The sequence below is a fragment of the Arachis hypogaea genome, chromosome 20, assembly GCF_003086295.3.
Source record: "Arachis hypogaea cultivar Tifrunner chromosome 20, arahy.Tifrunner.gnm2.J5K5, whole genome shotgun sequence".
Classification (NCBI taxonomy): domain Eukaryota; kingdom Viridiplantae; phylum Streptophyta; class Magnoliopsida; order Fabales; family Fabaceae; genus Arachis; species Arachis hypogaea.
In genome coordinates, this window is record NC_092055.1 from 135,544,738 (window position 1) to 135,567,073 (window position 22,336).

A 22,336-nucleotide genomic window follows, 5' to 3' on the forward strand; every position below is an offset into this window, starting at 1 on the left:
CAAATCTCGCTTTGTTCTCCTTTTAGCGTATGTGTGTACTTGAACGTCTCTGCTAATGTAGCTTTGCGATCCAACGACTTCGACTATATATGTTGCATTGAAACAATTTGATTAGGATGCCTAGTAATGATATGTAAAATAATACAACTAAGTTATTAACAAAACTAAAGTCACTACATACCAACCTGGCCTTAGTCTTCATGAAGGTCGCTGAGCCGCCGGTATACTTGGACGACTGGCCGATTTTCTGTTAGTTTTGTTGGTGAAACGCCGATGCCTTAACCCTTCATCGGTCTCCCGATGAACCAATACACCCTTCTTTATTTCCAGTCGGAGCCAGGTCGTCAGGTGGTCCCGTCCCTCACGAACATCCTCCAGTATCTATTGGAGCCGCCGACCCATTCTATGGTCGAATATCTTTCTGATGGTAAGATTGTGCTCAGCATCCCATATAAAACTGTAGATACTACAAAGAAACTTTAAAATTAGTTAATCAAAATAGAAGATATAAACTAACTAAAAAGGTTTGAAACTAAAAAAAAAGTAATTACCCCTAAGTACACACGTTGTTGTTCGGTGCAAACCTAACAACAATCAAACAATATGGCAATTCCTTAATCAGGAAATAAGAAACACTTTCAGGCAACCAAACATAAATCCACTAAACAAGAAACAACAACCAGGCACTTGCAGCAATAGCCATAATCAGTAAACAAGAAACACTAACCAGGCAACCAACCCTAAATCTACTATACAAGAAACAATAACCAGAAATTTTCAATAATAATCATAATCAATAAAATGGAAACACATTCAGACAATCAAACCTAAATCCACTAAAATATAATCAATTTTTAGGCACTTTTAGCAATAACAATAATCAGAAAATTTATAAGACTCAAAGTGATACTTATCTCGTGCCGCCACCAGGTCAAATGGTCAATCATATGATGAGAGGTGGTGGAGGGGCATCAGATGCCTCACTTCTGTGTAGGGCTGGAAGTGAGCCGAGCTGAGCCGAGCTAAACTAAACTCAAGCTCGACTCACAAAAATTGAGCTTGGCTCACGGCTCGACTCATTAACAATCGAGCATATTTCTTAAGCTCAAGCTCGATTCACCGAAAGCTCACGAGCTGACTCGAGCTCACGAACTGGCTCAAATAATAGAAATATAAATACATAATCTATAATTCTATATCAATAAATTATAATTTATATTTTTTAAAAAATATTTGAAAAGATCAATTTTATATATTGTTATCTATCAATAAATTATAAATTTTTTATTTATGTCCTACATCAAAATTATATGTAAAAAATAAATATAAAATTTTAAATAATTAAGATCATATATATATATAATATCGAGTCAGCTCACGAGCTAATGAGCTGAGCTTATCCAAACTCAAGCTCGGCTCATTTAATTTATGAGCTCAATTCCAAGCTCAAGCTTGGCTCACTAGCTCACGAGCTTAGCTTATCGAGCTATTAATGAGTCGAGTTCGAACTAGCTCATGAGCTGGCTTGACTCACTTCCAGCCTACTTCTGTGAGAGGACTCTGGGGACACAGCTTCCGTCGCTGGAGGCGGTGTTGCCGTGGCAACGGGCTGCTGAGCGGTAGGAGATGGCGTCGTCGCTGTCGACGAAGGCGCGTAGTTGAGAGCAGGGACCATGATGAATGGCTGGTCTGCTAAATCTGTAACCTGTGACGTCACCGGGGTAGTCAGAGTAGAGGGAGAGAATCTAGAATTTTCGGCCGTACCGAAAGAAACCCTCCCTCTACCCGGACTACGACTACGACCACGACCAGCAGCATGATCCGTCAGACCTCTACCCGTCGTCATGTTTGCAAATAGCATACCAATTAACAGAAATTCAAAAAAATAAATCAACAATAAATTTAGCATTATATTGCTATATTCAGCAAAATATCAGTCAATGAATTCAAACAAATTCAAGTTACAAACCCAAGAATCACAATAGCATCCTAAATTACCTATGAACTAAGAGAAATCCTAATAAGAAAATTCTAAATTTTACTCTAAATAAACCTAACAGCAAAAAGTAGTTTATCTGACAAGCATTCGTTTAACATCAAGTCACAAAATTCAGCATCAATTTCACAAAATTCAGCATTATATTGTAGTGTTCAGCAGAATATCAGTTAAACAAATTCAAATTACAAACCCAATAATCACAATAGCATCCTAAATTATCTATAAACCAAGAGAAAATTCTAATAAGAAAATTCTAATTTTATTCTAAATCAACCTAACAGCAAAAAGTAATTTAACTAACAAGCATTCTCTCAACATCAAGTCACAAAATTCAGCATCAATTACACAAAATTCAAATTATAAATCCTATAATCACAATAGCATGCTTAATTATCTATGAATCAAGAGAAATCCTAATAAAAAAAATTCTAATTTTACTTTAAATCAACCTAAAAGGAAAAAGTAGTTTAACTGCATTCTTTCAACATCAATTACACAAAATTCAGTATTATATTGTAGTGTTTAGTAGAATATCAGTCAATGAATTCAAACAAATTCGAATTACAAACTCAAAAATCACAATAACATGCCTAATTACCTATGAACCAAGAGAAATCCTAATAAAAAATTATAATTTTACTCTAAATCAACCTAATAGCAAACAATAGTTTAACTAAATCAACGTTACCGTCAGATTTAGTCGCCAATAAATTCAATAGTAATGATCGCGCCAAATTTTCTATTCTTCTCTGCAAATATTAGTGGCAATTTGACCGTCGAAAAACCAAATTCGACAGTAATTTTTTAGAGTTACGAATTTATTGCGGAATTTGACAATAAATTCGCTGATAAAATCGCTGCTAACATCCAACGTTAATTCGGATGATAAATCTAATGGTACTCAACATTTTTTTTATAGTGATTTAAAAGCATAACTAAAAAATATTCGAATTCCAAACTTAATAAAAACTCATTTTTAATGAGTTTCATAATAATAAGCTTGTGTTAATAATCTACTATAATATTAATTCAAAATAATTTGTTACAATTTTAATTCTCTAACATTACTCTATATGAATATATAATGACTATTTTTTATCGTCGTATACTTTTTTTTTATAATTATATAAAGCCTGAATATTATGTTTTTAAATTTGAATTTTTCTTACATCTTTCATTTCATTTGATTAGGCTATCAGAATTTTTTTTTCTCAAATAGGAATGTAAAGACATCAAATATGAAAATTAATTTATTTTTAATACATCAATAATCTAAAATATAGCCATTTCTTTATTAGTCATTTTTATATAATAATACATAATTAGATATAAATATAAAACCTGATAATTATTTATCAGAAAAGATCTAAATGCAACTTTAGTTAATAATTGTTAATACTATTTTAAATATATATTTTTAAAATTTTCACTTCAATAAATATACAATAAGAATATTAATTTTTTTTTTAGAAATTTGTGAGTTTTAATAAAATAGTTATATTTAACATCTTGAATTACTTCTTAGTTCTTAGATAAACCCTTTATTACATAGTCACTAGTCAGTAGGTTAAAAAGTCTGATTCACACATCTAACACGGAGCCAGTGGCCAATGAAAGAAACGGTTATGCCACGTGGCGTTCAGAGAGGAGTAGGGGCAACACGATAGCATCGACCACAGTGAATCCAATACGATACGATAGTACGATCCGAATGAGTCAAGTATGGAAAAATAGAAGTGAACACGTGAGAGAAAATCGAAATTTGAGGTGAAATTGAAAAAATAAATCTATTTAAATCGAGATTTTAGTTACTACAACTCTACAAGTGAGTGATCTCGTGTTTCGATGATTTTTCAACTCTAACACTCAAAACAGTGCAACAATCACACCTTCCATAATAACAATAATGGAGTAGAGAGGACCCAACCACACTCGTGACCAAGATAAGAAAGAAAGAAACAACACTCACTCACTCGCTCTCACATTCACACTTTCAAAGGAAGAAAATCTCACTCATTCACAGGGAGAGATTGAGATTTGGGGAAATGGCATCGCCATCGCCAATGCGGCTCTCTTCTGCGACGGCGGGTTCCATGAGAACCCAGGGGCTTCTAGGGTGCAGCTCTGTGTCCGGGATCATCGGTGCGGCTTCACGATCCTCAAGGTCGAAGCTCTTGATGATGCGAAACACCGCGAAGCTCAACCTTACGATGATGAGGAACAGGAGGAGCTCCTTCACGTTGGTGAAGTGCGTGTCCAGCAGTGAGGCTCCTCAGAAGCTGCAGGAGCAGGATCCACTTTCTCACGAACATGGTCTGAAAATCATTCCTCTCTCTCTCTCTCTCTCTCCTGTATTGAGATCAAATTCATTTTTTATTACTATTTTTGTTCAATAATTAGGACATGGAAATTTTTTGGCATCGGAAAGATTCTAATTTCGACAAAGTAGCCTCTGAATGAAAAGAAAGACATCCGTGGCATCCCCAAAGATCACAATTGCTGAGGATTGTTGAAATTTTGTGATCTTTTTGCGGGCCACATTTAGTGATCTTTTGTTATTTTGCGGGGGACATGAGTCCTTACTTTCATCCAAGGGACTTTTCAGAGATATTATTCCTCACTGTTTTGCATGTTACCGAAAGTTATCTTGCGTCTTCAATGTGATCCAATTACTCGTTTCATTTTATTGTTTGTTTCAGAAACTACAACTTCTCTGGGCTCCTTCACACCAGATGCTACTTCTATCGCATCAAGTATCAAATACCATGCAGAGTTTACTCCCCTGTTTTCTCCAGAGAATTTTGAGCTTCCGCAAGCTTTCTGTGCAACTGCACAGAGTGTTCGTGATGCTCTAATAATAAACTGGAATGCTACTTATGATTACTATGAGAAACTGAATGTTAAGCAGGCTTATTACCTCTCAATGGAATTTTTACAGGTTTGTCTAGACTCTGGCGCTTTCATAAAATTTGAACATTTCTGGCATACAATATTTATTTCCACGTAACATCCTATCTTGCAGGGAAGAGCATTATTAAATGCAATTGGAAATCTAGAGCTGACAGGTTCCTATGCAGAGGCTTTGAGCAAGCTTGGGTATAAATTAGAAGATGTGGCGGGTCAGGTGGGACATTTCCTACTGTATCTGTTTGTTCATATTTATTCTAAAATGTGGCATGTATGTTCATTCCACTCACATTAGTTGTCTCTAGTTTGACTCCCATCAGAATCCTGTAAATCAATATATTTAGATAAATAAACTGAAATGGTTTCAGTGAAGTGATTATTTTACTTTAAGAATGTCATATTGAAGTTTTCCTATTGCAGGGTCAACTGATGGATTTTTATGAAGTTCGCTTTTCTATATATATCTATTTTGGCAAAATGTTATGAGCTTGGTAGTCTTTATCCTTTACTGAGCTCCTATAGGCTATAGCAATAGGAGTAATCTGATTGAAACTTTAATGTTTGATTGCACTTTATTTCTTAGAGTTGTAGTAATTCATTTTGGTTGACCAATATTAGGAGCCGGATGCTGCACTTGGAAATGGGGGTCTTGGGCGTCTTGCTTCATGTTTCTTGGACTCATTGGCAACATTGAATTATCCAGCATGGGGTTATGGATTGAGATACAAGTATGGCTTATTTAAACAGAGAATAACAAAAGATGGGCAGGAGGAAGTTGCTGAAGATTGGCTTGAGGTATGTTGATAAGTTCTCCTGGCATATATAAAATTATAATATTCACATTAGGTTTTCTTTTCTGTTAATATGTTCTTTCTTTGCTTGTCACTTTGTGTAACAGATGGGCAATCCCTGGGAGATTGTTAGAAATGATGTTTCATATCCTGTAAAGTTCTATGGTCAAATTGTTTCTGGCTCAGATGGTAAAAAGCATTGGATTGGAGGAGAAGACATACTAGCTGTTGCACATGATGTCCCAATACCGGGATATAAAACTAAAAGCACTATCAATTTGAGACTTTGGTCTACCAAAGCTGCATCTGAAGAATTTGATTTGTATGCTTTCAATGCTGGAAAGCACACTGAAGCAAATGAGGCTTTAGCCAATGCTGAAAAGGTTTGCATCATGATGATCATGTATATATATATGACACAGACACAGCACACACACAAGTGACTTATGATAATATGGTGGATTTCTAGTTGATTGATCTAATTACAATCTGAGTGGAAGTTAACAAGGATCCTTTTAATGGTTTTGACTGTTTTCTTTTAAATGCAGATATGCTACATTCTCTACCCTGGGGATGAGTCAATAGAGGGGAAGACCCTTCGTCTCAAGCAACAATATACTTTATGTTCGGCTTCTCTTCAAGACATCATTACTCGTTTTGAGAGAAGATCAGGAGCAACAGTGAACTGGGAAGAGTTTCCTGAAAAGGTTGCAGTGCAGATGAATGATACTCATCCCACCTTGTGCATCCCTGAATTGATGAGAATCTTAATAGATATAAAGGATTTAAGTTGGGAAGATGCTTGGAATATCACTCAAAGGTATCTTGTCTTTTGTTTAAATTTATTTTCCGATGGGTTTTTATGATAGAATGCTATGATGTTATTTGGTCCACATAGCCAACTTTACTTACTAGGAAAAAAGCTTTTGGTTATATTTGTTTTTGTTTTGTTGGGAGGGGGAGAGAGGGGTGGTGATCTCGTCCCATTTTAATGTGACTTGGGTTTCTTGGTTGAATGTATCTATCTGCCACTGTGATCTAGAACTGTTGCGTACACAAATCATACTGTACTTCCTGAGGCACTAGAGAAATGGAGCTTGGACCTCATGCAGAAACTGCTCCCACGCCATGTTGAGATTATCGAAATGATTGATCACGAGGTGATGTTGAAATATTTGTATAAACTCATTTATTTCAAGGTACAGCCAATTGAATTATTGCTAATACTTCTTGTTTTACAGCTAATTCGGACCATAATCACAGAGTATGGCACATCAGATTCTAAGTTACTGGAAAAAAAGTTGAAGGAAATGAGAATACTAGATAATGTTGAATTGCCTGTGGAATTTGCGGATGTACTGGTTAAGCCTGATGAGACCATTGAACCTCACGACGAGCTTGAAAATCCTGAACAAGAAGTGGAAAAGGATAATAATGAAGAGGCAAAAGAGGCAGGGGAAGAAATAATTGCTAAAGAGGATGAAAAAGAGGCGTTGCTGCAGCCAGTACCGGAACTACCCAAATTGGTTCGAATGGCAAATCTCTGTGTTGTGGGTGGTCATGCTGTGAATGGAGTTGCAGAGATACACAGTGAAATTGTGAAGGATGAAGTATTCAATTCATTTTATCAGGTAAATGCATTATTGGATGAGACCCTGTTTCTAAATCATATTTACCCTTTTGAAAGCACAAACTAGCACATAACAGTCTACACTTCATCTATTACACAAGGGTAGAAATTTTTTAATCATGCTACTGCCTCATATAATGCTAATATTTTCTGCATTTTTCCTATTAAATTGCATATGTGCTGCTTGGGAAAAAGATGTAATACATACACATTCTTAATGATATGCATGTATTGCATGCCTTTAAAAGTTCTTCCTCCTTTTTCTTAGATTTACTCCACAATAAAGAAAAGCTGTTTAGGTAACAGATCTTGATGCCATATTTCTTGCAGTTGTGGCCTGAGAAATTCCAAAACAAAACAAATGGTGTGACACCTAGGAGGTGGATCAGGTTCTGCAATCCTGCCTTAAGTAAAATAATAACCAAGTGGATAGGCACAGAGGATTGGGTCCTGAATACTGAAAAACTGGCTGAACTACGGAAGGTAGTTACATTATTTAATTGTTCTTGTCTTAATACTGAATCCTTTCTTTTCAGAAATTGAAGAGGGACTCGCGTTTGTTTAATACTTGAATCTCTATTTTCTTATCATGAATGCTGTGTTTTTGCTGCTCCATAAATGAACAAATGATCTTGAATTTCAGTCAAATAAAGAAATTAAAATCGAAATACCATGTATTTGGTTGTCTTTTGTTTGGAGCAATGGAAATGATCTTGCTCCAGCTGTTTGTTCAATCTAAGATATTTGAACTTAGTGAATTATCTGCTGAAGCGTCATTGAATGAGGAGTGCTGTTTGAATCTGAATGCCTATGGGTCTATGGAGTCCATAATTCGCTCAACTTCATTAGGATGCCTGCTAATTCTTGATCTTGAAGGAGTCAATGTGGTATATTAATTAAATTTTATGGGAACTATATGAAACTAGTAAGCGGGAATCAAGCATTGCTTTTTCCAGCAAGTGATTTTTCCATTGCCTTCAAACTGCTATTTAAAGTCTTACGCATATTATCCTCAGTAATTCTGGCTGACTACACTAGTATCATTTATCAATAGTTTGCAGACAATGAGGATCTACAAAAGCAGTGGAGGGAGGCAAAGAGGGCTAACAAGATGAAAGTTGCAGCATTAATCAGAGAACGAACAGGGTATTCTGTCAGTGCTGATGCAATGTTTGACATACAGGTAATGTGTTTCCTTTAGGTATCCTTTTGGCTCCCAATTTTGAAGTTTTAAACATGGAACGGAAGTTTACAAACATTTTTAGGTGAAGGTAAAGTAAGTAACTTGAAAAAAATTATACATAAATGCCTTAAGGAATCAAAGTTACTGTCATTTATTTTTATATACACGACATTAGTCCTATATCAAATGCACATTGATTTATGATAGATAGAGCATTGTACTATTGTTTGATGATCCATGTAATTTGTCTCAGGTAGTGCAACAAGGTTTTGTCGTCGTTGTTGTTGGATAAAAAATTAATAAAACAGGTTAGGTCAATATATAGGAATAAGTAGGCTATGTTGTATATCTTGACAGGCCATAAACCCTGGTAAATAGAGCTCTATACACCATTATTTATGTATAATTCATAACCGTCAATTTTGAACCTTGAATAGTTCCCTCTTTCTCCATATCGCATGTTTTAATTCAGATCCTTTCATGTGATCATCCCCCCCCCCCCCCCCCCTTTTTCCTTTTAATTAGTTAAAATACAAAAGAGTTTACTGTATATGGTTGTTTAACTCTTAAATTAATTGTTTTTATTTAGGTAAAGAGAATCCATGAATATAAGCGACAACTATTGAATATTTTGGGAATTGTTTACCGCTACAAGAAGATGAAAGAAATGACTCCCAAAGAAAGGAAACCAAATTTTGTTCCAAGGGTTTGTATATTTGGGGGAAAAGCATTTGCTACATATGTGCAAGCCAAGAGAATTGTGAAATTTATCACAGATGTTGGGGCTACAGTGAATCATGATCCTGAAATAGGAGACCTGCTTAAGGTAGACACTACTTCATTTTCCACAAGTGATTTATTTATTTCTTCTAGTTGTATTTGTTTTGTCGAAGAGTTTATAGTGATATCGCTGATGAAGGTAGATTTATTCATTAACTAGTACTAGGCTTATCATCTATATCCAGAAAGTAATATTAAAAGCAACAAACTTCTAAAACGGTGTTCCCGGATCAAGAATCAAGCAATACTTAAAAAGTTTTTGTTAATTAAGTATTTCCTTTGTCCACCGTAATTATTAAGTTTGCCATCTGATCAAATTATACTTTGGTCTTACTGCATCATTGATGCCATATTTGAATGTAATTTTGTTATTATTAGATATCTAAGGCCCTATAGGAGAAGTGTTTGAGACTTGTTTTAAAAAAGGGACCTTTGGGAGAAAGAAGAGAACTATGATGCTGCAGTAGTTAAACCAAGTTGATACTTTGTTCTTTTTCTCTTTCTTTCTAGAGAGCACTTCTAGAAATTGATGACTTTTCTTAGCCACTAAGAGTGGTCTGGTGGTGAGGGATATGGGTAGTTCGCATGGGGTATTTGGTTCAGACCATATTGCTGTTAATATAACCAAAGTTAGGTTGACAACTTTCTACTTTGGTGTTGTGAGATCATTTTTTGGAATATGAGTTTGAAATATATTGTTACTTTTTTTTTTCCGTAAATCCATTCAGGTTATTTTTGTCCCTGATTACAATGTCAGTGTTGCTGAGATGCTGATTCCAGCAAGTGAATTGTCACAACATATCAGGTGATTATATTTTACATGGTTTGTCTTATTCTTTGGTTGCATATATTGGTTGCACTGATGATTATTCTAAAGCGGTAATAGTCAAATTAGTCCCTGAAAAATGGGTCATTCTCCAAAGTCGTTCCTGAAAAATTTTATCAATCAAACTAGTTTTTCAAAGATTACAAATTAGTTATTTTTGTCCTTCCATCACTCAGTAATAGTTTCCGTCAACGATTGATGATATAGAACGTTAGCTGATAGCGTACACAACACCTAGCATATCTAATTGGACGCTGAATAAATATGTTTATGAAAATCTATTAATTTAGTCTATTTTTCTAATTATATAAACTCTAATCCTAATATAATCTAACGATATTAAATTGATAGATTTTCATAAGTATATTTGTTCAACGTCTAATTGGATATGCTAGGTGTCATATATGATGTGAGTTAACATTCCATATCATTGATCATTGACGAAAATTGTTAATGGAGTGACGGAAGGACAAAAATTATTAATTTATAATCTTTCAATGACGAATTTGAAGAACGAGCCATCCTTTAAGGACTTATTTGACTATTAACCCTTATTCTAAACTAATATATAAAAACAATTAGCAAGATATTATCGCTCGCACTAATCTTTATTCGAATTTTGTCTTGAATAGATCTAGATAGAAAACATCAATTTGTTAATAATCATATGCACATCATATGCTGCTCATAGAAATAATTGTTTTTGTGCATGGAAAATTGAGGAATGCATCTTGATAGTTTATCTTTGCTGTTCCAGGAAATAGTTAGAATTTGACAGTGACAGTAGTATTACAATTTTTAGTTTATTTCCCTGCAAAACATTTGTGTTGCTAACATAGCCAAGTAATAATTTATGTCCCTTCTAGTACTGCTGGTATGGAGGCAAGTGGAACTAGCAACATGAAATTTGCAATGAATGGCTGCATACTCATTGGAACATTAGATGGGGCCAATGTTGAAATAAGGGAAGAGGTTGGAGAAGACAACTTCTTCCTCTTTGGCGCTAAGGCTCATGAAATTGCTGGTCTTAGGAAAGAAAGAGCTGAGGGAAAGGTTTGTCATGATATCTATGATATATGCATTTTACTTTCCATGGAATATATATTTAATGCAATGTTGCTTTGGATTCGCCCGTAGCACAATTATATAGTACGGAAAGTTCCGAACTTTTTTTTCCCCCCAATTTTGAGGAAACTCAAAATCCAATGGTAATAACCCAATAAGTCTTTCAATTCAGTTCGTTCCTGATCCACGATTTGAAGAAGTTAAAAAGTTCGTCAGAAGTGGTGTTTTTGGGCCTTACAACTATGATGAATTGATGGGATCCTTAGAAGGAAATGAAGGTTTTGGCCGTGCAGATTATTTTCTTGTTGGCAAGGACTTCCCCAGCTACATAGAATGCCAAGAGAAGGTTGATAAAGCATACCAGGATCAAAAAGTAAGTATAACCTCTTCATATTCTCTTATGAATTTGCTTAACATGGTAGCTATCAAGTTGATGAGTTATTTGTGGCAGCATGCGCCAATTCCAGAATCATTATAAGCTTGCTGATCTGTGGTGATCATAACTTAACAAGAGACACATTATAACCCCCTCATTATTGGTTCTTCATGCATCAACTTGTTTTGGCTGAACATCCATATACAACAAATTAATACATTTGATCTTACCTTTGTGATTAACTTTCATAAATCATGTCCGTGCCTGCAGACTTGGACAAGAATGTCGATATTGAACACAGCAGGTTCGCACAAGTTTAGCAGTGACCGCACCATTCATGAATATGCCCGAGACATTTGGAACATTGAGCCAGTCGAATTGCCATAGACAGGTCTCGTTTAATCAATAACATGGGTTGGTGCCACGCAGTCTTGATGATCATTACTCTCTCTAAGCAACTAGTACCGAAAGAATAAACATAATAGTTTTGTATAGAGGAGTCCTTAGATCAATTTCGATATGACTGGCTGTATCTCCAGTTTGTCCAAAAATAAGTCTGCAGTTATATAATGTTATGTCTATCTGTGTGTACTGTGTTGGGTGTAGCCCCAAAAAACTTTCAAGAGAGTATAGACCGTTGTTTAATATGGAAATATTAGATGCTACCGAAAAATAAATATTACGAAAATTAGATGAATTTCAATCTACCCTCAAGAGGCCCTATCTAAAGGAGATTTACTGGCTTCTGAGTTTTCATATAAATTGGTTATTGTTCTCATCTTGTATCTCGAGGGGAGGTAGATCCTTGTTTGAGCTTTGTCACAATAAGTGTGAAGGGGGCTTTTTTTATATAATTAAATATGCATAAAACTTTATTTCCCCTATATACGCACGGCAGGAAAGTCTTACTGAAATATGCAGGCTCAAGTCTAGGCCACCGCCCGCGAAATGGGATTCCTCTCCATATCAAGTGTAGTGCCCACGGAATGGAACAAATGTGCAGCAGGTTCCAAGTCAATTGCGGCGGGCACGAAATGGTGCAGGAGCCATTATGTGGCTGTCACCCATGAAATGGGGCACATCTGTGACGGCGACCACGAGTTGGCACCAATTCAACTGCAGCGCACTTGAGTTGGAACACTTCTGGTGTACTGGCCACGAAATGGGATCGTGGTGTGCCTATATAAACGCTGCTGGATCAACCACGGAAGAAGCCATTCTGTATCCACTCTCCTCCCACTCTTCAATATTCTCTCAAGTTCACAAGCTTCTTTCTCTCTTAAAAATTTTTTGGGTATTCAGATTGAGTTGTTTTGTATATGGCTTCGGAGAACGTGTATTTAATTTTATATCCCGATGGAGAAATTTCTCATACAACAGAAGGGATTACATTCGTTTGCGATGATCCATTATGGATAATGATTCCACCACAGACATCGTTGCAAGATCTGAAGAATCTGATTCTGGTTCATACTGGAATGGTTGGGAAAAAAGAAATCACGAAGCTGACTTACAGGATGCCGGTTGCAGTGGCCAACTCGTTTGCGTATCAAAAAATGCAGATAAAATCTGATCAGCAGGTGTCGATGATGTTCTCTTATCATCGCAGCATAGGTACCATATATTCGTTAGAGCTTTGCCTGAATATTCAGGATATTGGCGGAAGCTCGTCCAGTTCCAATAATGTGGATGGTGTGAGAAATCTGGGAGCGGCTGATCTTGTACCGGGGCCGGATACAAGTAGGGCCCGTAGTCCAAGCTTCAATGCGTTTGTTGTGCGGGAACAGAATGCAAATCTTCGGGAAGCGCGCCCCTCCCCTTCAACGTTACTTGGGTTCGATAGGCATGCCGATGTTGGCATTGGTGAAACTTCTGACGAGGATGACATTGAAGAATTCATTGGTGATGAGGCAGAAGCCGTTCCGGAAACGCAACCTCTGCATGGCGACCATGTGCCTCCAACACCTGTCGAACCGGTAGGTGGACGTGTATCCTCCAGCACACCTGCACACTACATGTCCCTAAATCTTGGAGCAATGCATTCGAGTAACGCAAAGGACAGACCTAGCAGCTACGCTCTGTCAGGCGAGATGGAGCTCGAGATTGGGTTAAAGTTTCTGAACCGGAAAACAGCGATGCTGGCAGTCAAAAACTACAACATCCGTAGGAGTGCAGAGTATAAGGTCGTAGAATCAGACCAAAGGAGGTATGTATGTCGATGCAAGCAGTTCGGTGATCGATGTTGTTGGATGGTACAGGTTGCGAAGACAACGTCTTCCCGATTTTGGAAAATTCGAAAATACGAAGGGCCTCATAGTTGCCTGGCAAGTTCGATGTCTCAGGACCATGCTCAACTAGATAGCAATGTGATCTGCCAGCACATATTCCCCATGGTGCATGCTGATGCGACTATTTGTGTAAAGGTGTTGCAAGGATCGGTAGAGTCAGCGTACGGGTACAAGGTGTCTTACAAGAAGGTTTGGCACGCGAAGCAGAAGGCAATCGCAAGGATCTATGGTGATTGGGACGAGTCGTATGACCAGCTGCGCAGATACTTCAATGCGCTCCAAGCCTTCGTCCCAGGTCTTCCTTGCAATTTACTTTCGTACGGTCTTTGCTCTTAGTTGTCCATTTACTCCTTAACAACTTTGACTAAGTAAAACAATTGGTTTGCAGGGACAATTGTTGACCTCCAAACGGTTCCGTACTATATCGAAAACACCCTTGATCGTGATAGTGTCATGTTTCACCAGGTTTTCTGGTCGTTCCCTTCATGTGTTCAAGCGTTTAGGCATTGCAAGCCGCTGGTCTCAGTAGACGGAACACATCTGTACGGGAAGTACGCTGGCACCCTTCTCATGGCCATAGCACAGGATGGAAACAACAACATTCTGCCCGTCGCTTTCGCCCTCGTCGAAAGAGAGAACATAGATTCATGGTACTTCTTCCTGACCAATTTGAGGAGACATGTAGCGACTAGGCCAGGAGTTCTTCTTATCTCCGACAGGCATGCTGCAATAAAGGCCGCCTTGGAGCGTGAAGGATGTGGCTGGGAACACAATGTTTACTGTGTACGGCATATTGCTTCCAACTTCGCAACAAGTTTCAAGAGTAAGGAAGCCAAAAGACACCTAGTTAATGCCGCTTATTCGAAGACGCAAGAGCAGGCACAGTACTACCTTGACTTAATTAGCAGCGAGGATCCCATAGCATCGCCACAGATGATGGGTTGGATACGAGGGTTGGAGCCACCTAAATGGCTGCAGCACCTTGATGAGGGCCGACGATATGGTCACATGACGACCAATCTTTCCGAGTGTATCAACTCCGTCCTGAAGGGCACTAGAAATCTACCCGTCTGTGCAATTGTGAAGTCTACCTACCATCGCCTAAATGAGTTATTCGTCGTCAAGGGTCGGCAAGCACAAGCTCAGATTGCAAGCGGTCAAGTGTTCTCACAGTTCCTGCAAAAAGTCATATTAGCGAACCGTGAGGGAATTTCTCAGATGCTAGTGACGTCGTACGATAGAGCCACCACCATATTCACAGTCGACGAAATAGCTGCTGTAGGGATGCAATCTCGGTTTAGGGTTAACCTTCAGGCTCGTAGATGTGACTGTGGTTACTTCCAGGCGTTACACTACCCATGTGCTCATGCTCTAGCCGCTTGCGCGTACTCGAGACTAGAGTGGGAACAGTATGTTGACTTGGTCTACCGGGTTGAGAGCGTGTTTCGGGTCTATGAAATGGAATTCCAGCCAATGCCGGATGAGGAGAGGTGGCCCTCTTACGAAGGACCACGTGTCCGTCCCAACCCCCTCCTACGACGCACACTTGAAGGACGTCCGGTGTCTACGAGGATTCGGAATGAGATGGACGAGGTTGAGCCGGGACCCGGTAAGCGGTGTGGCCTTTGCAGGCAACCAGGACATACAAGGCAACATTGTCCCCACGCTTCTGCAACCTAGAATGCCACCATTCGTGTTTATTGTATTTTGATTTTGGCAGTTATTTCAGTTTTCTTGTACTAAAGAATCGATGTTGTTTATTCGTGTTTTGTTGACTAAGGTTCGGTTTTAGTGCGTTGTTAATGTAAACAAACTAATATCATATTAAAAGAAAGTGCGATCGTTAATAAAAACACATGATGGACGAACACTACGAGTACATCAAGAACACTAAACGGTAAAACATACAACAACGAGCGAAAACAAGATAACTAAACGGTAAAACATATAGCAGATAACAGCTAAAAGAACGCTAATGGTGCTTGTGCCCCAGTCTGCCGCCTGTGCCACACGGAGGAGATCGAGTGTCCCGGCGGGGACGAGCATGATGTCCCTCGTCCTCGTCCAGGCTAACATCAGCCCCAGTGTAAGAAAGTCGTCGGCCTTGCATCTGCATAGGGTCGTAGGGTCGGAGTGCAGAGCCAGCTGTGTCCCCGATGGAGGTAGATCTCCTCCCCGCAGGCGCAGGCTGCGTGTCAGTGTCGGATCAGGGCAGGGCGAGTGCAATATCTGTTGGTGTATGCGGGGATGCTTGCTGAGGGATGAAATGGTCCAAACCGTCGAAAAACGAAGAGAAGTTTGTCCACCCAACTCTGTCCATAGAATCAATTAAGTCATGTGTACCTCCCTGTGATGAACCGCCAACTTCGTAGCTACTTTGATATGGCATAAAATGCTGAATGGAAGATGGCTGGGTAGGCTCCGCTTGAACAAAAGGTTGCAGGTAGTAGTAGTCCCCAGGAACTAGAGGAGGCTGTGATGGAGCATGGTAACCCATGTCTGGCTCAACACCGAGCCGGTCTTCCTCCGGTAAATCTTGCCTATCCTCCCCAGGGTCAGCATGTTCTTCAACTCAAGCCTCTGCCGCCTATTTCCATGCTTGGATCCGTAGGGTCTACCATGAAAACATTGACGAGCGTGCCATGAGGAGTAAGGACACGTGTCGGCTGCAACATAAGGTAGCAAGAAATACAACAGTTCAAATTACTCTATTAAAATTTTTAAAAATGGAAAATATTATGTCTAATAATCGCTAACAACAACAATCAGCTTAATGACGTAAACTAACCTTATGGAATAAATGTGCCGCTATATGATGTTCGTCCAACCGGTTCAAGTTCTCCTCTGCATTAACCCCTCCCCCACTCATATTAAAAAAAAAATTTTTCCCAGCACTGCCCTCCCAACCACCACCTCCTACCTTTTACCACTTACACAAATTTTTTTTACCCTATGAGCTCTTCAACCGTGCATGGGGTCCCCTCCCTCACAACCCTTTTATAATAGTCCTGGCTCCCTTCCCAAGTGTCTCCTGCCTCCCAACATGACCAATGCATGTGCAGTTGCTACATTGACCTCCTTTTCGTGGGCGCCAGTGACGAGGTCCTCCAATTCGTTGGCGCCGCCAGCAGCTTGGGCCAATTCGCATGCGCTGGCCCTGAGGTGCACCACCTCGTGTGCGCTGTCAGTGAGGTTGCTCCATTTCGTGCATGGCAGCAACGAAATGAAGAAAGCTGCTTTCCTGCACCATTTCGTTGGCGTCGGCCCTGAAGTGATGGCAAACTCCATTTCTTGGTTGTCGGGCACGAATTGGGCATGCGTATTTTAAGATTAGTTTCAATCGATGCGTATTTGGGGAATAAAAGCTTCTCATATATTTAATTAGATAAAAAAGCCGTGTGAAAGGCTTGTAAAGAGATTTTGGCACTCAGATTAAGATGTGTGGATGATTACAAAAACTTATTTTTGTATTTAAGACACTCTTTAGTTTTAAAAAGTCTTGGTGAAATAATAAAAAAGAATGTGTTAAAAATTAAAATTTATTAGATATCGTGTCATTTTTTCTTTCTTGATGTGAATACTAAACACCAATATACCTACAAAAGAAAAATCTTACCAACAATGGAAAACAAAGAAATAAAAACCAAGAAAAAAAAATAAGTTTTACTAGAAACTTGAAGCTAGCATAGGCCATTCTAAATTCTCAACCAATATGATAGTAACAGAAAAACAATTTAATAAAAAAGAAAATAGTTTCCTTGAAAATTTATAACAGCCATGTAATAATGAATATTTGGAGCACAAAGAACGGCAAAACATAGACCCTCCTCCTACATTCCCTGAATTTATACTCAACATCTATATTAAAGAAAAAAGTGTCCAAAAGATCAAAACAAAACAAAACTTGTAAAAATTAACAGCAATAATTGAATCAAACTTGTGCAGTGATCTGTTACTTTTAGGCCACAGCAGGCATGTCTTTGAGCCATGGATCCAGTGGCTTACCAATTGAGTACACAATGAATCCAATCTCACGAAGCTTATCCATATCCACAATGTTCCTTCCATCAAACACAAATGCTGGTTTCCTCATATTGTCATATATCTTCTGATAATCAAGATTCTTGAACTCATCCCACTCGGTTAGAATGCAAACACCATCTGCATCCTTTGTTGCCTCATACGCATCCCAAACCACACTCACCTTCTTCTCGGTTGTTGGGCTAGTTGGCTGCAGGTGGATAGGATGGTCCCAATCAAACTTGTTCATCCACAGATCCCTTTGGATTTGGTCCTCGGTCACCTGTGGATCGTATATGCTCAGTCGGGCCTTATCGCCAAGTAGCCCCTTGCACACATCAATGGCCGGTGTCTCCCTAGTGTCTCCAGTGTCTTTCTTGAATGCAAATCCCAGAATGGCAATCTTCTTGTTTGCAACCGTGTTAAACATAGACGAAACCACACGGTTCACAAACCGGCTTTTCTGGTAATCATTGATCTTGATGACTTGTTTCCAGTACTCTGCCACCTCCGGAAGGCCATTGCACTCGCAGATGTAAACAAGGTTCAAGATATCTTTCTGGAAGCAGGATCCACCAAATCCAACACTAGCATTGAGGAACTTAGGTCCAATCCTTGTGTCTGTACCAACGGCAAAGGACACCTGTTTAACATTTGCACCGGTAGCCTCGCAGAGGGCCGACATGGCGTTAACTGATGAAATCCTTTGGGCCAAGAAAGCATTGGCAGCAAGCTTAGAGAGTTCTGCAGACCACAGGTTTGTGGTTAGGATCCTCTCCTCAGGAACCCAATGAGCATAAACTTCCTTCAATGTTTGAATGGCCTTCTGGCCTCCTGGGGTCTCCCTGCCTCCAATGAGAACTCGGTCCGGGTTGAAAAGATCTTGGATTGCAGTTCCCTCGGCAAGGAATTCCGGGTTTGAGAGAATCTGGAAGTTGATACCCTTGGCATTGTGAGTCAGAATTTTTTCTATGGCCTCAGCAGTTTTGACAGGGACAGTAGATTTCTCAACCACAATCTTGTCTGACTTAGAGACGTCGGCGATCATACGAGCTGCACTCTCCCAATATGTCAAATCTGCTGCTTTGCCGGCTCCAAGACCGCGAGTCTTAGTTGGGGTGTTGACAGAGACAAATACTATGTCAGCCTCAAATACATGTTTCTCTACATCAGTGCTGAAGAAGAGGTTCTTGCCACGACATTGCTTTACCACACTGTCAAGGCCTGGCTCATATATTGGAAGCTGATCGCTGTTCCAGGCTGCAATGCGGGATTTAGAGATATCGACAACAGCCACCTCAATTGACGGGCACTTAAGTGCAATCACTGCCATTGTAGGACCCCCAACATATCCAGCCCCAATGCAGCAAATCTTCACCATTCTTACTTTCTGTATGGATCAGTAAAAGTACAGCAAAAGCCAATTCAATATCTTTTGTATCAAACTATCAATCATATGTTTTCTAGTACTAGCACAGCATAATTAGGGGATCGAGTAACAATTTTGAATTGTATTCCTCCTGGAGAACAAGGAGGCAAGACACAATTGCTTAGCTTCTGTCTTTATAATCCCAAACAATGTTATTTGCCCACATAAAACGTTGGTGTCCATTTAAACACCAATTCTACTACCATTAGACCAAATTGTGCCCCCCCCCCCCCCCCTCTCTCTTCATTTATCACTCATCCAATTTCTCCATCCTTGGATCTAAATAGTGTCTAAGTGGACGATAATTTTGGTGTCTTTCAACGGTAGATTTCAGACAATGATATCAATGATTCTGATTCTCTCTTCAGATTTAGAGGATTTTGTAAGCGTAAAGAACTAAATGTTACTAATTTCCTGCGGATCGAAACTCTATTTAAGGATTTGTCACTGGCCAATGAATTGCTGCATACAAAAGGCGGGATTCAAACTCCTAACAGCTGCTTAGGCGGATGAGTGATATAACCACTCGACCAACCCAATACGTATGTTGATGTTTTACAACCAAATTTGGTCCTTGTGGATCATTATATATCGAAACAAAAAATTGACAAAGTGACATGAGATTGATGAAACAGGAATTAATTTATTTTCTTCTAATCACATAGGAAGAATCCAAAAAGAAACGCTTTATACGAATCAAGATCTAATGCATGCAAATCTTAACAAATTATTGTCATGAGTTAGATCCAGCGCTAAGTATAGAAATAAAAATGCTTGTGATTTGTAATGTATCCTTACTGTTGCAATAGATCCACATGCAAAGGAGCTTCAAACCAAACTCACGAAATCATTGAATTCAGCATATATTTGAACAACTTAACATACAAGAAAGACATAATGACTAAAGATCTATGAACTTTTACACTAATCAGAACAAAATCCACCAAATTAACAAGAGTTAACTACACCCATCACAAAAAAAAAACCAAAAGTTCCAAATTCATATTGATTCAACTCTTCACAAGAATGATACTATAGTGAGAAAGATTAAAACTTTGACAAAAATCTTACTAAGAATCAGCAAATAAGGAAATGGGGTGTCAAGCGTTTACCTCCTTTGACAAAGTAAGGAACGAAGTGTAAGAGAAAGAGTGAGAAATGGAGAAAACGAAGAGCAGCTTATGTGGCAGAAGTGTTAGGACAAAAGTTCTATTAATATAACCCAAAGAAAATGCAGGTTTTGTGGCTCTTATTACCAAAAAGGACAACCTTTCTTTGTGAAAGACTGAAAGCGATGCGTTTGGTGTAGAGGGGCTTTCTGCTGGAGTAGAAGCAAGGGCAAAACGGGAAACTAAGTGAAATTAAATTACAAATTTGCCCATGAACTCAATATTCATTTTGAAAAGATAAAATAAAATTTCTGACGCCTGACATCCTCGAACATTTTCAGGGATCTGCCACAAAAGGAGCCACATTGTTCATTAACCAATCAACATCATCACCAATTAAAAATCATTCTTGAAATTATTATACTAATATGATTTATTGATTTTAATCTGGCTTTAGGTCTTAAATCTTGATCAAAATTGTATGATTCTCTACCGGGTTTCATTAAAGTGGTGGTGCAGGCTTCAACACTAAGAATGGACTTTGCTTGAAAACTAAGAAGAAAAACATGATGAGTGCATTTGAAGCTTATGAGCCTATGAGAAAAGAAACATAAAAATCTTGAATTGTTCCAAGGCTTTAATTTGATGGCCTAATAAAGTGTCTACAATTTAGAGAGCTCCTTTTCTTCACGAAAGTTAGTAAGCCATATTTCATAAAACGATATTAATCCTAAAAAATCATCTGTTTTTAAATTGAGCTCCAATTTTTTAAACTGAATTTATTTTTTAAAAGTTTTAAGTTAATTTCGTTGTTTTTGTTACTATGACATCAGAGTTTGCTAATATGGTACCTTAAGAAACACCATAACATATTATACTTAATAGTTATAATTAGTTATTAATACAATAAAATTCTAATGTCTTAAGGTATTTTTTTAATTAAGTTTTAATTTATGCTAATTTCATAAAATTATCATGTAAATAGTTAATTAAGATTTCAAGGTGTATGTTGTAGCGTCACTTAACGTGCCACGTTAATAAACTTTGAGATTATTAACAAAGAAAGTGACAAAAAATCAATGTGATTAACTTAAAATTTTTGAAAGACGAATTTGATTAAAAAAATTTTAAAAATCAATTTAAAAAATGAATAATCTTTTAAAAACGAATTTGATTATTTACTCATTAAAAAATATATAAACCAAAACAAAATAGCCGGTAAACATTTCTCACTAAATTATGGCTCTTTCATTTTGAGTTATATTACTAGCGATTAAGTTAGTCTGAAAAAAAAGTTATTTTTTAAATTCGTTTATAAAAGATTTTATTAGTTAAATTAATTTTTTAAAAATTATAAATTAATCATATTTATCCTTTCGACATTTTATTAGTAATTTTCATAACATTTAATGATGTGAGATGTTAACTAACAGTATACATAATATCTGTCATGTCTAATTAGACGTTAATTATATATTTATGAAAATTTATTAATTTAATTTTTTTAATTAAATAAATCTTAATTTTAATATAATCTATAAACTAAATTAATAAATTTTCATAAACATATCTAATTATTATCCAATTGGATATACTAGAGCAACAAAAAGATAAATATAATTAATTTATAATCTTTATTTAATTGATAAAATCTTTCATAAATAAATTTGGAGAATAATTTTTATAAATTAATTTGACCATTAAACCTATAAATAATATCTATGTATTTGTACATAATAATTTATCTAAGAGTAGTACTAGGTAGTCAAAAAATAGTGTATAATGTATATATAGCACAAAATAAATGCCAATCTCATAATAAGTGAGTGGAGTACACCTGCTTATCAATAACATACTTATCACTCAACCTTCTTTTCCATGCATGTAGTAATTAATTTCATTCTTAAAATTCATTTCAGTTTCTTCTAAATCA

The 22,336-nt window shown here is 37.6% G+C and overlaps 2 protein-coding genes across 4 annotated transcripts in view; one reads left to right on the forward strand and one right to left on the reverse strand.

Moving 5' to 3' along the window:
• Positions 1 to 3,693: 3,693 nt before the first annotated feature.
• On the forward strand, positions 3,694 to 12,319 carry LOC112783864 (alpha-1,4 glucan phosphorylase L isozyme, chloroplastic/amyloplastic). The gene is made up of 15 exons (XM_025826941.3): positions 3,694 to 4,312; positions 4,699 to 4,937; positions 5,022 to 5,123; positions 5,525 to 5,701; positions 5,805 to 6,080; positions 6,246 to 6,517; positions 6,740 to 6,857; positions 6,939 to 7,328; positions 7,658 to 7,810; positions 8,382 to 8,510; positions 9,100 to 9,336; positions 10,019 to 10,095; positions 10,983 to 11,169; positions 11,354 to 11,554; positions 11,828 to 12,319. Exons 1-15 carry the CDS (start codon positions 4,045 to 4,047, stop codon positions 11,942 to 11,944), a joined length of 2,943 nt encoding a protein of 980 aa, XP_025682726.1. The 5' UTR covers positions 3,694 to 4,044; the 3' UTR covers positions 11,945 to 12,319.
• A 5,259-nt stretch (positions 12,320 to 17,578) lies between these two features.
• LOC112782724 (UDP-glucose 6-dehydrogenase 1) overlaps positions 17,579 to 22,336 on the reverse strand; it is a 48,763-nt gene continuing 44,005 nt past the window's right edge. The window contains exons 2-3 of one of the 3 annotated variants that reach the window (XM_072230809.1): positions 20,407 to 20,579; positions 17,579 to 19,255 (exon numbers count right to left, since the gene is read on the reverse strand). In XM_072230809.1, the coding sequence (XP_072086910.1) occupies positions 17,804 to 19,246 (1,443 nt within the window). In that variant the 5' untranslated portion in view covers positions 19,247 to 19,255; positions 20,407 to 20,579 and the 3' untranslated portion in view covers positions 17,579 to 17,803. Of the gene's footprint in view, positions 19,256 to 20,365; positions 20,581 to 22,336 lie in introns of those variants that run through there. The other 2 variants (XM_025825270.3, XM_029296302.2) reach the window with 2 other exon arrangements.

What these genes read in the sequence shown, in the direction of transcription:
- LOC112783864 (XM_025826941.3), top strand. Translation starts at nt 4,045, where the DNA reads ATGGCATCGCCATCGCCAATGCGGCTCTCTTCTGCGACGGCGGGTTCC. An exon ending in TCTCAATGGAATTTTTACAG is followed by an intron (nt 4,938 to 5,021) that starts GTTTGTCTAGAC and finishes CCTATCTTGCAG; the next exon opens with GGAAGAGCATTATTAAATGC. An exon ending in ATGCAATGTTTGACATACAG is followed by an intron (nt 8,511 to 9,099) that starts GTAATGTGTTTC and finishes GTTTTTATTTAG; the next exon opens with GTAAAGAGAATCCATGAATA.